The 12901-nt window shown below is 38.0% G+C and overlaps 1 protein-coding gene across 1 annotated transcript in view; it reads left to right on the top strand.

The window, feature by feature from the left end:
- The window catches only part of MAN2A1 (mannosidase alpha class 2A member 1), an 88158-nt gene that overhangs the window by 26652 nt on the left and 48605 nt on the right, over positions 1-12901 (top strand). The window contains exons 4-8 of the mRNA XM_020779994.3: positions 2443-2614; positions 4287-4414; positions 5721-5894; positions 8337-8523; positions 12195-12372. Of these exons, the coding sequence (XP_020635653.2) occupies positions 2443-2614; positions 4287-4414; positions 5721-5894; positions 8337-8523; positions 12195-12372 (839 nt within the window). The remainder of the gene's footprint in view (positions 1-2442; positions 2615-4286; positions 4415-5720; positions 5895-8336; positions 8524-12194; positions 12373-12901) is intronic.

Here is a 12901-nt window from a genome sequence, read left to right as displayed (position 1 = left end):
ATTATAGGGAAACTTGCTTTGTACTGCAAAAAAAAATCGTAAACCGAGGCATTATTTTCAATAGATTTTCATTCGTAAACCGAAAATTATGTTAACTGAGGCATTCGTAAACCGAAGTACCACTGTAGTATTAAGCAACACATAGGGGACAGGCCTATTTAGTATTAGGGGATACAGTTGGAACTCCTAACATTACTAAGGGCTTTGTATAAATTAGATCTTAATGATAACAGCTCACCTAAATCACTGGTTCTTAACCTTGGGTTACTCAGGAGTTTTGGACTGCAACTCCCAGAAGCCTTCACCACCAGCTGTCCTGACTGGGGTTTCTGGGAGTTGCAGTTCAAAAGCATCTGAGTAACAAAGGTTAAGAACCACTGACCTAAATTACCGGAGCATCACATACTGTTTGCTGGATTCTCTGTTTGTCAACGGGCTCCCTTTACCAGAAGCCCATAGAAGTAACTTATCGTACAGACAAACCTAAGGCACAGGCAGTAAAGGCAGTAGACTGGGAAGACGTATCAGTTTCTTGCACTTGTCTTAGGTTTGACTTAAACATGTAAGATGAGTGAATGAATATATTCGCGAAGGCTTTCACGGCCGGGATCTAATGGTTGTTGTGGGTTTTCCGGGACAGAGTGCTGTCCTCTGAAGATGTCGGCCACAGAGACTGGCGAAACGTTAGGAAGAACAACTTTCAGAACACGGCCAAAGAGCCTAGAAAACCCACAACAACTATGAGTGAATGAACTTTGAGAAAGTGCTTAAGAATGATCATTCCCTTATTTCTTCAGTGCAGTGCTTGCCTGACATTTTCTCATCTCTTTGTCTGCTGAAGTTCTACCTTGCAGTCTTTTTAAAAGTTTGCTTGCTCTGCTGTTTTAAAAATAAACAAGCTACATTTCTTTTGTCCTTTGGGTTTTGCTAAGTCTTCTTGCACCTTAAAGACTCTTCTTGTTTTTATGTGCTATCAGTTCATATCTGACTTATGGTGCCCCTATGAAATGTCAAAAGGTGTTCTGATTAGCAGCTTTTGCAACTCTAGGCTGTGGCTTCCTTTGTCGAGTCAACCTTAAAGATCATATAGTTTATTTTGACATATCCTTTAATGGACTGCACCTCACTTGATCAGATATTTATTGGCTGAAATCTGTTTGCTCAGCATAAAGTAGGCCTACTGAGTCAACTTCTCTGTAAGTTCCATTGATTCAAGTGGACCCATTCTACTTGTGAATTACTATGCTAAAGTCACAACTAGAGTATGTCCATTTGAATCAATGGAGAAGTTAACTAACCAAAATCCCCACTGGTTCAATGGGCTTACTCTAGTGTGACTTACTATGCTAAGTGATAGGATTTCAGCCATTACTTGTTAATTTTCAAGGCGCTTCAAGACTGTTGTTTTTTTAATACAACAGATAATACCTTCATGGCCTCCAAAACTAGTTTTTAAGTTTCTCATAAATAAAGTTTATTTATTTATTAATACTGTAAATTTGTTACAATCTGCTTTTGTTTTAATGAGTTCAAAGCAGCAAGGTAGACTGTGTGGGGTGAGGGAGATTTTTAAATACAGTATTTAAAACCACTTTAGTCACTTTGCATCTAAATATTACAGCTGTATGCTATAATGCCATGCTCAAATCATTACCTTTAATAATTATGAATCTTTGGAAATCCATCTGTATCTAAGTTACCATTATTTTCACTTATGCCACTATTCCCTTTTGAAGGCTTATAGCCACTTGCAGCCTTGATCAAGTCAACACATATTTAGTTTAAAGGGAAGTGGAAGAAAATATTTTTCATTGTTTATTTCCATTCATTTTTGTTATCAGGAATTTCATTTGTTTCATTTTTCATTCATTGAAATCACATTTGTTTTGTTTGTTCATTCATTCACATCACATTTGTTTCCATTACTCCCATTTAAGGACTTTTAGGGCTTTTTTTCTTATTTTGCTACCATCTGCAACCGCACCAGGAGCAGAGGTGATTTCAGTGGTTGCCGTCTACTGAGATACTTCTCACTTGACTTCAGTCTTCCTTGGCTATTTAGCACTTTCACCAAGCTATATTGACAGAGAGGGCTCAGCTACTGTAGAATGGAAGTCCCATTATCCATCTTCAAATGAGTGATGACAGGGTATAAATGGAATAATGAAATGAATCCCATTCATACAGTTTTGTTCCTCATGAGGTTCAATTAGTAATGGAAGATGTTTGAACAGAGTTGAACCCCCCTTTTCATTTTTTTCATCCTTAAAAATAAATGCATACCCTCTGCTTAGCTTCAGTAAATCTTCTAGCATACTTCAAAACTGCAAACTGGTCACATAGTAAGTTTGGCCATGAAAATGACTATGATAATTGTGTCTGGGACATCCTGGCCTTCTTCCATTCTTTTTGATTTGCTCAACATGTTCTTGTGTTTTATAGGTTGGTTGAAGACATTTGATGACTACTTCAGAGATCAGACACAGCATATTCTCAATAATATGGTTGTAAAACTGCAAGAAGACAAACGGAGGAAATTCATGTGGTCTGAAATCTCATATTTTTCAAAGTGGTGGGATGGAATAGATAGTCAAAAAAAGGATGCTGTGAAAAGGTCTGAATATTTTATTTCCTTATTACATGCTGATCTTATGTTCTGTCCCACAAGAAGTTGTAAAGGCAATTTATGTTAAACTCCATCAATAGTTGTATAGTTGTATTCAATATTTGTAAGTGCATACATTGTAGTATTGTAACATATAGTTTAACCTTGGCTTCATATCTTAAAGTACAGATTAATATTTTTAATATTAAACTTCAGTTTTTAAGTGGCATAGCTACAGTTTGGAGGAGAAATGCTAAGAAATGGCAGTGGCCATTTGTTTATGATGACAGTATCATCAGTTATCACAGAAAGCAAGAACATTGCGAAAAGTGGTCACCTGGCCAAGTCAGAAATGTGAGCATTCAACTATACTAAACATTGGTTTAATGACAAATCCACATTTTCCTGTGGACAGTAATGCTTCTTCTTTGCCTTCAGAGGTTTGGAGAGAGAGCATGGATGAATAACATTAGCCACTTCAGTATGTGGCCATCAGAATCTGAAGCTGTAATCAAGATTTCAGATGCTGTATTTTTCTGTATTGCCAAAAAACGACAACAGGTCATGGTCATCTGTTCTTCTGGCATTGAGAGGTTGAAGAGATGCGCTTACAGATTTATTTATTTTTTGGATTGCCTCTTGCATCAGCTTTAGACAGCATAACCAATGGTGAAGAATATTAAGAACTGCATCTGCTGTTAGCATCTGGCAAGTTGTGGGTTCCTTATCCCTGTTCTAGCTCTTCTCTAACTCCTGCTCTTTTGTGTTATTTCCAGTTCCACTGAAAGAGCAGTTAAATGGTTAATGTTTTAAAGATCTTAGCCATGCTCATGCTGTCAAAACTGGATAGAGGCTCATAATTTATCAGTGCCACATGCTTTCTGCAGTAATTCTGCACCAAATACTAACCCCCCCCCGTCCTAAGTAATGTAGCATTTCCTTGCAATAGTATATGATGTATTTGTCATTTGTGTGCTTTTCTTTAGACTGCCATCTCAGAAATGTGGATGCGATTGCTAGTCATGTTGTAGACTTATTTGTAATGGCGGAGCAGTCTAGTGCTACTCACACTCTCTACAAGTGAAATTGGACACTTGGAGGCTGGTTAACACTCTGACTAAATTATAATATCAGTATGCATAGATAGGATAACAATTACAAATAAAATTATTGTGGCACATATTGTAGTATAGCTATATAGTGAGAAACAAATAAATGCCGGTGTTACCAGCTTAGGTTGTAATATAAATCAGCGTTCAGTTCTTTGACAATTTTTTTGCTATGAGCATTGTGTTATCCCCAATTATGTTATAGTGGCAGATGACTATTTAACAGTGGGCTTCATGGTTTAATGCAGCTTTGGATGAAGCTGACCTTATCAATATTTTACTTAATCACACCTGAATGTGGAGATACATGAGTAATCCAACTTAAATCAAAGGACTGGGAGTGGCTACTGATTCTGGTGTTCAGTGGGAGGGAGCAGAAGCACATTTTTGGATCCTGACTGTAATTTTCAGTAAAATATGCATCTAAGAATTATACAGGCGATGAGGAGGCTTCTCTTTGAATGACACAGAATTGTTAGTGATGTTGTGAAGATTATCATTCTCAACATTGTGTGTGTGTGTAAAAAGAGCGTTATAGACATGAACAAAAGCTTAGTAAACATGTTTTTCAGGTTACTTGAAGATGGCCAGTTTGAAATAGTAACTGGGGGATGGGTCATGCCTGATGAAGCCTCTCCACATTATTTTGCTTTAATTGACCAGCTGATGGAAGGACACCAGTGGCTAGAAAAAGCACTAGGTAGGTTCATGCATCTTTTTGTTAATTTACTTTTACTATTGCTTCTATATCTTCAAAGGTTTTTAGATACAAATTGTTAAATTGGCTGTTTTCAATAACATTTTGCCAAACTGCTATTGATGACTTGCAGACAAGCTGCAGTTCAGAAGTGTTAGTTTATGTAACACTGTGCTTTTGACAACAGGGTTTTATATGTTTGCCCAATTTCTAGTAGAAGCTGCCAGCAGTGTGAAAACAGAGTTTGGGTAAGCCTAAAATTGTTATGGCAGCAAGTTCATTACTGTCTCCAGATCACAGTAGGTAATGTGATTAGCTTCTGTTGTTGAGTACTTTTGTCCATAAAAAGCTGCAATTGGCAGTAGTAATATTTTAAATCAGCTGTATCAGTCTTAACTGTGCTTATTTTCAAATCAGAATGTGTAAATATGATTACACAGTTTTGCAAACTCTGATTTGAGCTCTTGATAGGTATCAGTGGTGCAGGTGCAATGCTAAACTACTGTTTGCCTCAAATAAAAAATTGTGTATGAGAGCTATCAATTTCCTAACGGTGGTTAAAAGACTGCAGAGTTAACCTTTGTTTCATTGGTTAGTGAGCTGAAATTTGAACAATTATACATTCCTTAAGTGTCCTTAGAATAAATTGTACTTTAAAAAAAGATAACAACTGGAACTGGAATCTTGTAGCTAAGCAGAAGTGACAGAGTTTTCCAGCCACACTATTCTAGTTCAGGTCTTATATAATCTATTATGGGATGACAAACATTTTGGCAGTTTTTATGTAGGTGGTAGGGTTTGTCTGCTTCGGTAAAAACAAAGGGAAAAATGAGGTGACACCTTTAAAAGCTTTTGCTCACCACAGTCCCATTTCTTCAGACACAATGTCTGTGAAAGCTTATGCTGAAATACCATAGTCTTAAAGGTGCCACAATATTTATGTGTTTGCTTTTCCTTTTGGTTTAGTTACAGATATTTCAGAGAGTAGACATAATTTTAATTTTATCTACAAATATATTGCTGGTACATACTGTATTCACAAAGGTTAATGGCCGATAAGTAATTTACAGTGCAACATTATGCGTTCATAGTCTATTGGCCCATTGAGGTGATGTACTTATGTATGACCAGGTAAGTCAACATAGGATTTCTTAATGAGTAATTTAAGGGCTTTCCCCATTCCAGAGTTAAAGAGGAGGTAAGATGCTGAGATACTGTAAGGTGAGATGTCAACCTTAAAAAAAGAGAGATACTTTGTACTGGTATACAGTGCTATTATGTTATCTTAAGCTTATGTTCTTTTTATCAGGAGTAAAACCAAAATCTGGCTGGGCAATTGATCCCTTTGGGCATTCACCAACCATGGCTTATCTTCTGAAAGGCACTGGATTTTCCAATATGCTTATACAGAGAGTTCATTACTCAATTAAAAAGCATCTTGCAACTCAGAAGTCACTTGAATTTTTTTGGAGGCAGAATTGGGGTATGTATTAGTTTGCATGCATTTTCATATTAAGAAGTGTCCTAATGGCAGTACTTTTTAGCCAAAAAGACTTGGTTTGATCAGAACATTTATACAGTTCTCTATGTAGCAATCTTCAGTATGGATCAGTAGATGCAAAGTGATTTATAGAACCTCTCCCATTATGAGCACTAGCAAGTCCGGGATAGCAGAGTGGTTTAGGTATCTGGCTGTGGAGTCTGAAGTTGGGAGTTCAGTCCCTCCCTGTGGCTCCTTGACAGGGGCTGGACTTGATAAGCCATAAAGTCTGTTCAAACTCTGGAGTTTTTAGATGATGATCATGATTGTGTTACTACATTTCAAGAAGAGGGCTACAATCTACAAAAGCTTATGCAAAGTAAAATCTGTTAGTCTTTCAGATGCTGCAACACTATTGTTTCTGATCAACTAGATTTTTGTCTATGCATCCTCATGCTCTTATAAATTTAAATCTGTAAGATGCAGTAGGATTCTACTGGTTTTGCAAAAAGCAATTAAATGGTTACATTTGAGAAACTTGAATTACTATTTTAAAAGTTGTTGCTAATGGCACCCAGCTATTTGGGAGCTCTTGGAAGTGTAACTGGAATGAATTACTTTTTAAAGTAGCCCTCTAGGTTCTAGTATTCACTGAAGCTATATAATAGGGAAAGGAACAGAAAGTGGAAAATAATTGTGTTGACACTTCTTTGTACATCTTTTAGATATTACCAGATTGTGGGTCACAGGATCATTAAGTGAGTTGCAGAACTTTGAAACTGCTCAATGACCTTCAAGAAATTGCATGTTACATTCACCCATGTCCTATCACATAAAATACTGAAAGAAACGTTTAAGGGCTGAAGAGCTAGCTATGTATGCATTGCAGCTATTTAAACTCATACTGTCAAAGCGTAAAGAAATTGTTTGCTCTTGGAGGTTTTGAAATTATTAGAATTTGCTCTGGAGAACTGAAAATAGGGAGGCTTTGAGCATCACAATAGTAGCTTTTAATGCAGATGGAAACAAGTGTTGGGAAATAACTGATAGTATTTAACAGCAGAAAATTATCCTATTAAACGTAATCTTCCATTTCTTTCTCCTGAAGCCCACAGAAGCTTTTGTAACAGTATTTAACAGCAGTGTTGAGTTCATTACCCTGCATTGTCTACTCCTTTGTGAAGGTTGAATATTTGCAATATAAAATAATTCTCAATAATTCTATATATATATAAATACAGTATATTCCTATGTAAAATAGTATTACTAAAATCCCACATTGTGAGCAACACAGTATAAAAATAACATACCTTGTAATGAATGTGATTAATTTATTCTACATTACAATAAGACCAGTAGCCCAGAGCAGTGTTGTAAACAGCTCCAAAAATGGATTATTTTACCATTTGTTTGTGTTATTGAGGAGGTAATAGCTATTGAACATATTGTTAGCAAGGAGGGAAGATTTCTGATTCCAGCTTTGAAGTCATCCACAATTCAAGGTTCTCTTAATTTTTTTGGCGCTCCATAGTTCCTTCTTCCTTTTTGAAGGGTGGGATGTGTTAACAAAGGGGTTAAAAGAGTTTAGAATGTGAAATTTCAGAAAAGCCTGGACAGATGCAAATGGATGTGGCCAGCCTTAAGGCAGATGAGTGCACGGTGTAAGAAAGATGGCAGTGCTTTTCTTTACTCCTCGTAAGCATATATACATACAGTTGGTACTGACATACTTGAGCTGATGGAATGTTCAGCAGAATATAGGATATATGTATTTTCAACCACTGATACACTTTTTTTTACTAACATGTAAGCTTTAAACACCCTGAAGATCACTGGGTTATAAATTATTGGAAAGATCATCAGGCTTGTGGAATACTTGCGATTGATCAGTTTGAATGTGTCGTATCTGTGAGAGACGTTTTCCTTTATAGCTCAAACAGTAGAAGCTTACTGAGATGGGACATGTGAAATGCATTCCACTGTAATTTTTTTTGCTGGGAATTCTTAACAATTGAGCATCATTGCTAGGAATGTGAGGTAGTAAACTGTATTCACAGGTAGTGCACAACAGATGACTTTCAGTTTATGTTGCCTTCCTTTACCCTTGTAATCCAGTACAGATGTAATCCAAGAATATATGGGTGGGAAATAAATTTAGTATGCAAATCTCACTAGTGCTTTCATTTACAGTCAGATGAATAGATGGTATGACAGTTGATTGATTTTCAGTGAATACTTCTGGCAGACTTTGGGAAAACCTGAAAGGGGCACAGTAGACTTGACATACCTGGAGCTAACAACTAGTGGAAGTAAAAACATTTTGTGGGAAATTAAACTGATAAGAAAACAGATAAGATAAATAAATGGCCTATGTGTAGGCCTGGCCTGTAATACAGAGCGGAGCATTTTCTGTTTTTATCTTTATCTTGCCTATTTTAATTCTAGATACGGGATCTAATACGGATATTCTCTGCCACATGATGCCTTTTTATAGCTATGATGTTCCTCACACTTGTGGACCAGATCCAAAAATTTGCTGCCAGTTTGATTTTAAGCGTCTGCCCGGAGGAAGAGTGAGTTGCCCCTGGAGAGTTCCCCCTGAAGCCATTCATTCTGGGAACGTACAGCACAGGTAAAGTCATGAGAGGGGGAGTATTAAGCCATTCCAAACCCAGAACATAGATTTTACAATCCTGCTTAAAGAAACAAACCTACTAAGTGTCTAGAATGTAGATACTGCTGGAGTAGAAAAGACGGGTGGGAGGGTGTAGGAAATGTCCCCATATTCTAGTAGTTTTGGTTGAGGCAAGTTTTGGTTATATATAGTTTTTTGCCATCATTTCATTGTTTGCTTTTCTATTTTTTTTTGGGGGGGGGGAGATCACTGTGTATGCATCTTTCTTTGTCTCCCCCCACCTGTGTGTGCTTCCCCTGTTTGGTTTTTGGTTAATTTACTGGTATTTAGTTCTGTTAAAAGTGCATATTTTGGTGGGTTCTCTCAGGTCTGTTTGTGGAGGAGGGGTAGACTTTGTGACTCTTGACTGTGTCATTGGGCTGAGTGGTTGGTAGAGGTTGTTGGTCGGCCACAGCTTGGAGGAACTTTTTGTTATTCTTGATGTTGTGTGGTTGGTTGCTCTGATGAGCAACTTTCTCTGTGTGCCAAGCAGGCAGTTCCTGGCAGATTAATTGCTTTCTCGCCTTTTTTTTCCTATTGTGCTACCCAAGCCCACAGGCCTCTTTTGTTCTATACTGCCTCTCCCCTCCCCCCCAATTTTAAGTGGTTTACTGTTTTTTGAATTGATTGGTAGATGAGGATTTTTTTTTTGGTATGTGCATAGGACAAAGTGTTGGGGTTATTTTGGCTGGTAGAACATCTTTGTGTGGCCTCTGGTGGTGGTGTGCCTGGTGGTGGTGGTGCTGAATTTGATTATATAATCGAGTGCCTGCGAAGGTCTGATAACGATGTTTCGCATTTTAATGTTTCTTAAGGGCTTTTAAAGTGCCAGAAAATACAAACAGGGAAACATGGAGACCTGAAAGAAGCTTCCCCTTGCTTGTAAAACAAAAGGAATGGTACACACATATGCAAAAACGAGAAGCATCCTCAAAAGAACCAGAAGCAAAAGAAATTTGATTTTTTTTTTTTTGTCATGCACATCATGCTGAGAGAATATGCTCCTGTTTGATGCACCTGGCACCAGATTTGGTGATGGATGCCAGGATATTTACTTGCACTTCCAAAGGCATACATCTGGACCCGATGCTCACCATGGAAACGCAGGTGGCGTCGGGGCCTTTTTCCATCTTTGGCGGATTGCCTGGCTGCGGCCCTACCTCAACATGGGGGCGCTCACTACCTTAGTTAACGCGCTTGTAATCTCAAGATTAGACCACTGCAACATGCTCTACATGGGGCTGCCTTTGAGGCTGATGCAGAAACTTCAGATGGTCCAGAATGCAGCGGCCAGACTCCTAACTGGAGGGAGAAAATACCACCACATTTCTCCTACCTTGGCCAGACTGCATTGGCTGCCCATTTGTTTCCGCATCGACTTCAAAGTTCTAATGCTTACCTATAAGGCCCTAAACGGTTTGGGACCTCGATACTTGGCGGAACGCCTTCTCCCACCTAGATCTACTCGTATCACCCGCGTGAGCCAGGAGGTGAGGCTGAGGAGCCTGACGCCAAGGGAGGCCCGGAGGGAGAAGACGCAAAACCGGGCCTTCTCGGCGGTGGCTCCTCGCCTTTGGAACAATCTCCCTCCTGAGATTCGTGCGGCCCCTACGCTGGGTACATTTAACACTCAACTAAAAACATGGCTTTACATCCAGGCCTTCCCTCCTGCCAGCATTTAATTTAATTTAATTTTTCTCTCTTGTCTGTCTATCATTTATCATCTTTTGGAATGTGCTGTCTGTAATGATGTTTATGGATTTATGTTATATTATTTTAATTGTATACATGTTGTTGTTAGCTGCCCAGAGTGGTATAATATACCAGATGGGCGGGATATAAATAAATAAATAAATAAATAAATAAATAAATAAATAAATAAATAAATAAATAAATAAATAAATAAATAAATAAAAATAAGAATCCTGTTGGTTAGTTACTCTGGTGTTAAGTACAGTGACTAAATTACAGCAGCAAATTTCCACTAGTTATACAGTCGCTTCTTATATCCCTCATTTTTTGCTATTGCACTTAATCCAGTGTAACAAATAGGGTTATGAATGAAATATCAATAGGATTATGAGTGAAATATTTTAAATATTGGTATTAATTTTTTTAAATTATTATCTCCAATCCTTTTTGACCTTTTGACATCAGTAGTTTATATGAATTCTTGGGTACCTTGGATTCAGAGGTAGAGTGTGGAATGTAACTTGCTAGAAGTCCCTTTTACACACTACCACATTTGAAAAGTAGCCTCCTGACATTCCCTGTTACAGTTCAGGATGCGGCACTGATATACAGTAAGTGTTATTGCATTAAATCATGGCGGCAAATTGTTCATAATTAACAAGTTGCCACTTGCATTCCCGGTTGTGTGTGCCAGTCACACAATTTGGTGAGCAACCAGGAATATGTGCAGCAGTCAGTTAATTAGCTGTAATTTGCCACCACAATTTATGAACTTACCCTTCTTGTTATGTGTCGTCAAGTCAGAACTAGCTTATAGTGACCCTAATGGTGTTTTCAAGGTAAGTGAGATATTTAAGGAGTACTTTTACCAATTCCACCAGCCCCTCCCTCAGTGAGTTTCCATGGCAGAGTCAGGCACTCAGACCTAGCTGTCCTTGGTCCATCATTCTAGCCACTATGCCACACTTGGTACCCAGCATGTACCCTTAGGCCGATGTAAATCTTCCAATGTTGAAATAGTAATTTGTTATACTGTCTGTTTCACTGCCTGTTTCCTTACTTGTTATTTGGAGAGAGGGAATTTGAACAATAGTGAAACAGTACCTGAAAAGGTTTTGAAAATAATCAGAAAATGCTACTTGTTACACGAATAAAGTTAATTTTGTCCTGGCTGATAGCTTTACATTCAAAATGGAACTTTGTAACACACTTCAAAGTATCTAGTTTTTAAATACTTCCATTACTTCCAAGCTCTTATCAGAAGCAATGTGCTTCTCTGTGCCCATTGCTTCAGAAGATCAGCAGGAAAGTGCTGTTTTGCTCATGTTTTGCTTCCCCTAGGGTCTCTAGTTTGTCACTGTAGGAACAGAACTTTGGATTAGCTAGGTCTTTGCTCTGATCCAGCACAGCACTTCCTGTGTTTTTTTACCTTTCTTTATATGGATGCCTAGTTTTTCATACATGATTAAAGAGAAAACTCTTGTTGATTTTACTTGGCTGTGTGAAAACAATGTTGCTATTTATGAACAATGAATTATGTAGAACTTCAGCTGTGATTCAACAGAGAAATTGTTCTGTTAAACATGTTTGCTTCCTTTTAACATTTAATTTTCTCTTGCAGAAATAGTGCTGTGTTTGCATTCCTCATATTGACTAAACACAAATTATCTAAGGCCAGAGTCTTACATATACTTTAGCATAGGTTGCATTGAACTTGGCAGGAGATGATTTTTGTGAAGATATATAAAATTGGGTTGCATGTTATGCCAGAAATTATTGATGTGAAGTTTCCAGGGATTTGATTGTCAAACTGTATCTTTAAAAAAACAAAGCTATAATTATTTGCATTGAACACATATACTTGATGAGCATAATTGCTCTGTATAAACAGTCAACTGATGTCACTTTGTTTTCTTACTCTGTGTCTTATTTCTAAGGGCATGGATGATTTTGGATCAGTATAGAAAAAAGTCAAAACTTTTCCGTACCAGAGTTCTGTTGGCTCCTCTAGGAGATGATTTCCGTTACAGTGAGAGTTCAGAATGGGACCAGCAATATCAGAATTATCAGAAACTATTTGATTACTTGAATTCTCATCCTGAATTCCATGTTAAGGTAAGGGCAAATTAAACTAATGTAGATGTTTATAGTGTTTGTTGCCCCAGGGTTCAGCTTTTTCATTTTGGTTCTTTGAGTGGGGAGTGCACGGTCCATGGTGGAAAATCCTCTGTGATGATTGTTAGTGCAAACCTGTACTCAGCAACCAAGAAGATGTGTTAGTCAGCTCAATGGGGGGGAGTACTCCAAGAACATGTAGAGCAGTAGTGAGCGACACCCTGGAGTAGACAGTTGCTTTGAAACTCCCAGTTCAGAAAGGGCTGCACGCTGCCACCATTCTGTCATCAAATCTGCTGCAAAAGAAAAGTTTCTTTGCTCTAAATTAAGGCACCTATGAAGTGCAGAACCTTGCACCCAGTAGTACAGTTCTGGTTTTTTAAAAAATATGCATGGCCCTTGCGTACCTTTGGGGGAACTTTCGAATAGGGTCTGATTACATTGGGGTATGCCTAAAAGCAAAGCTTTTGCTGCTTATATACTGCCCCATAGTGCTTAGAGCTCTCTCTCTAGATGGGTAGCAGTTTAA

This window comes from Pogona vitticeps, chromosome 2 (assembly GCF_051106095.1).
Source record: "Pogona vitticeps strain Pit_001003342236 chromosome 2, PviZW2.1, whole genome shotgun sequence".
Classification (NCBI taxonomy): Eukaryota; Metazoa; Chordata; class Lepidosauria; order Squamata; family Agamidae; genus Pogona; species Pogona vitticeps.
This window is presented reverse-complemented; position numbering and strand designations above follow the sequence as displayed.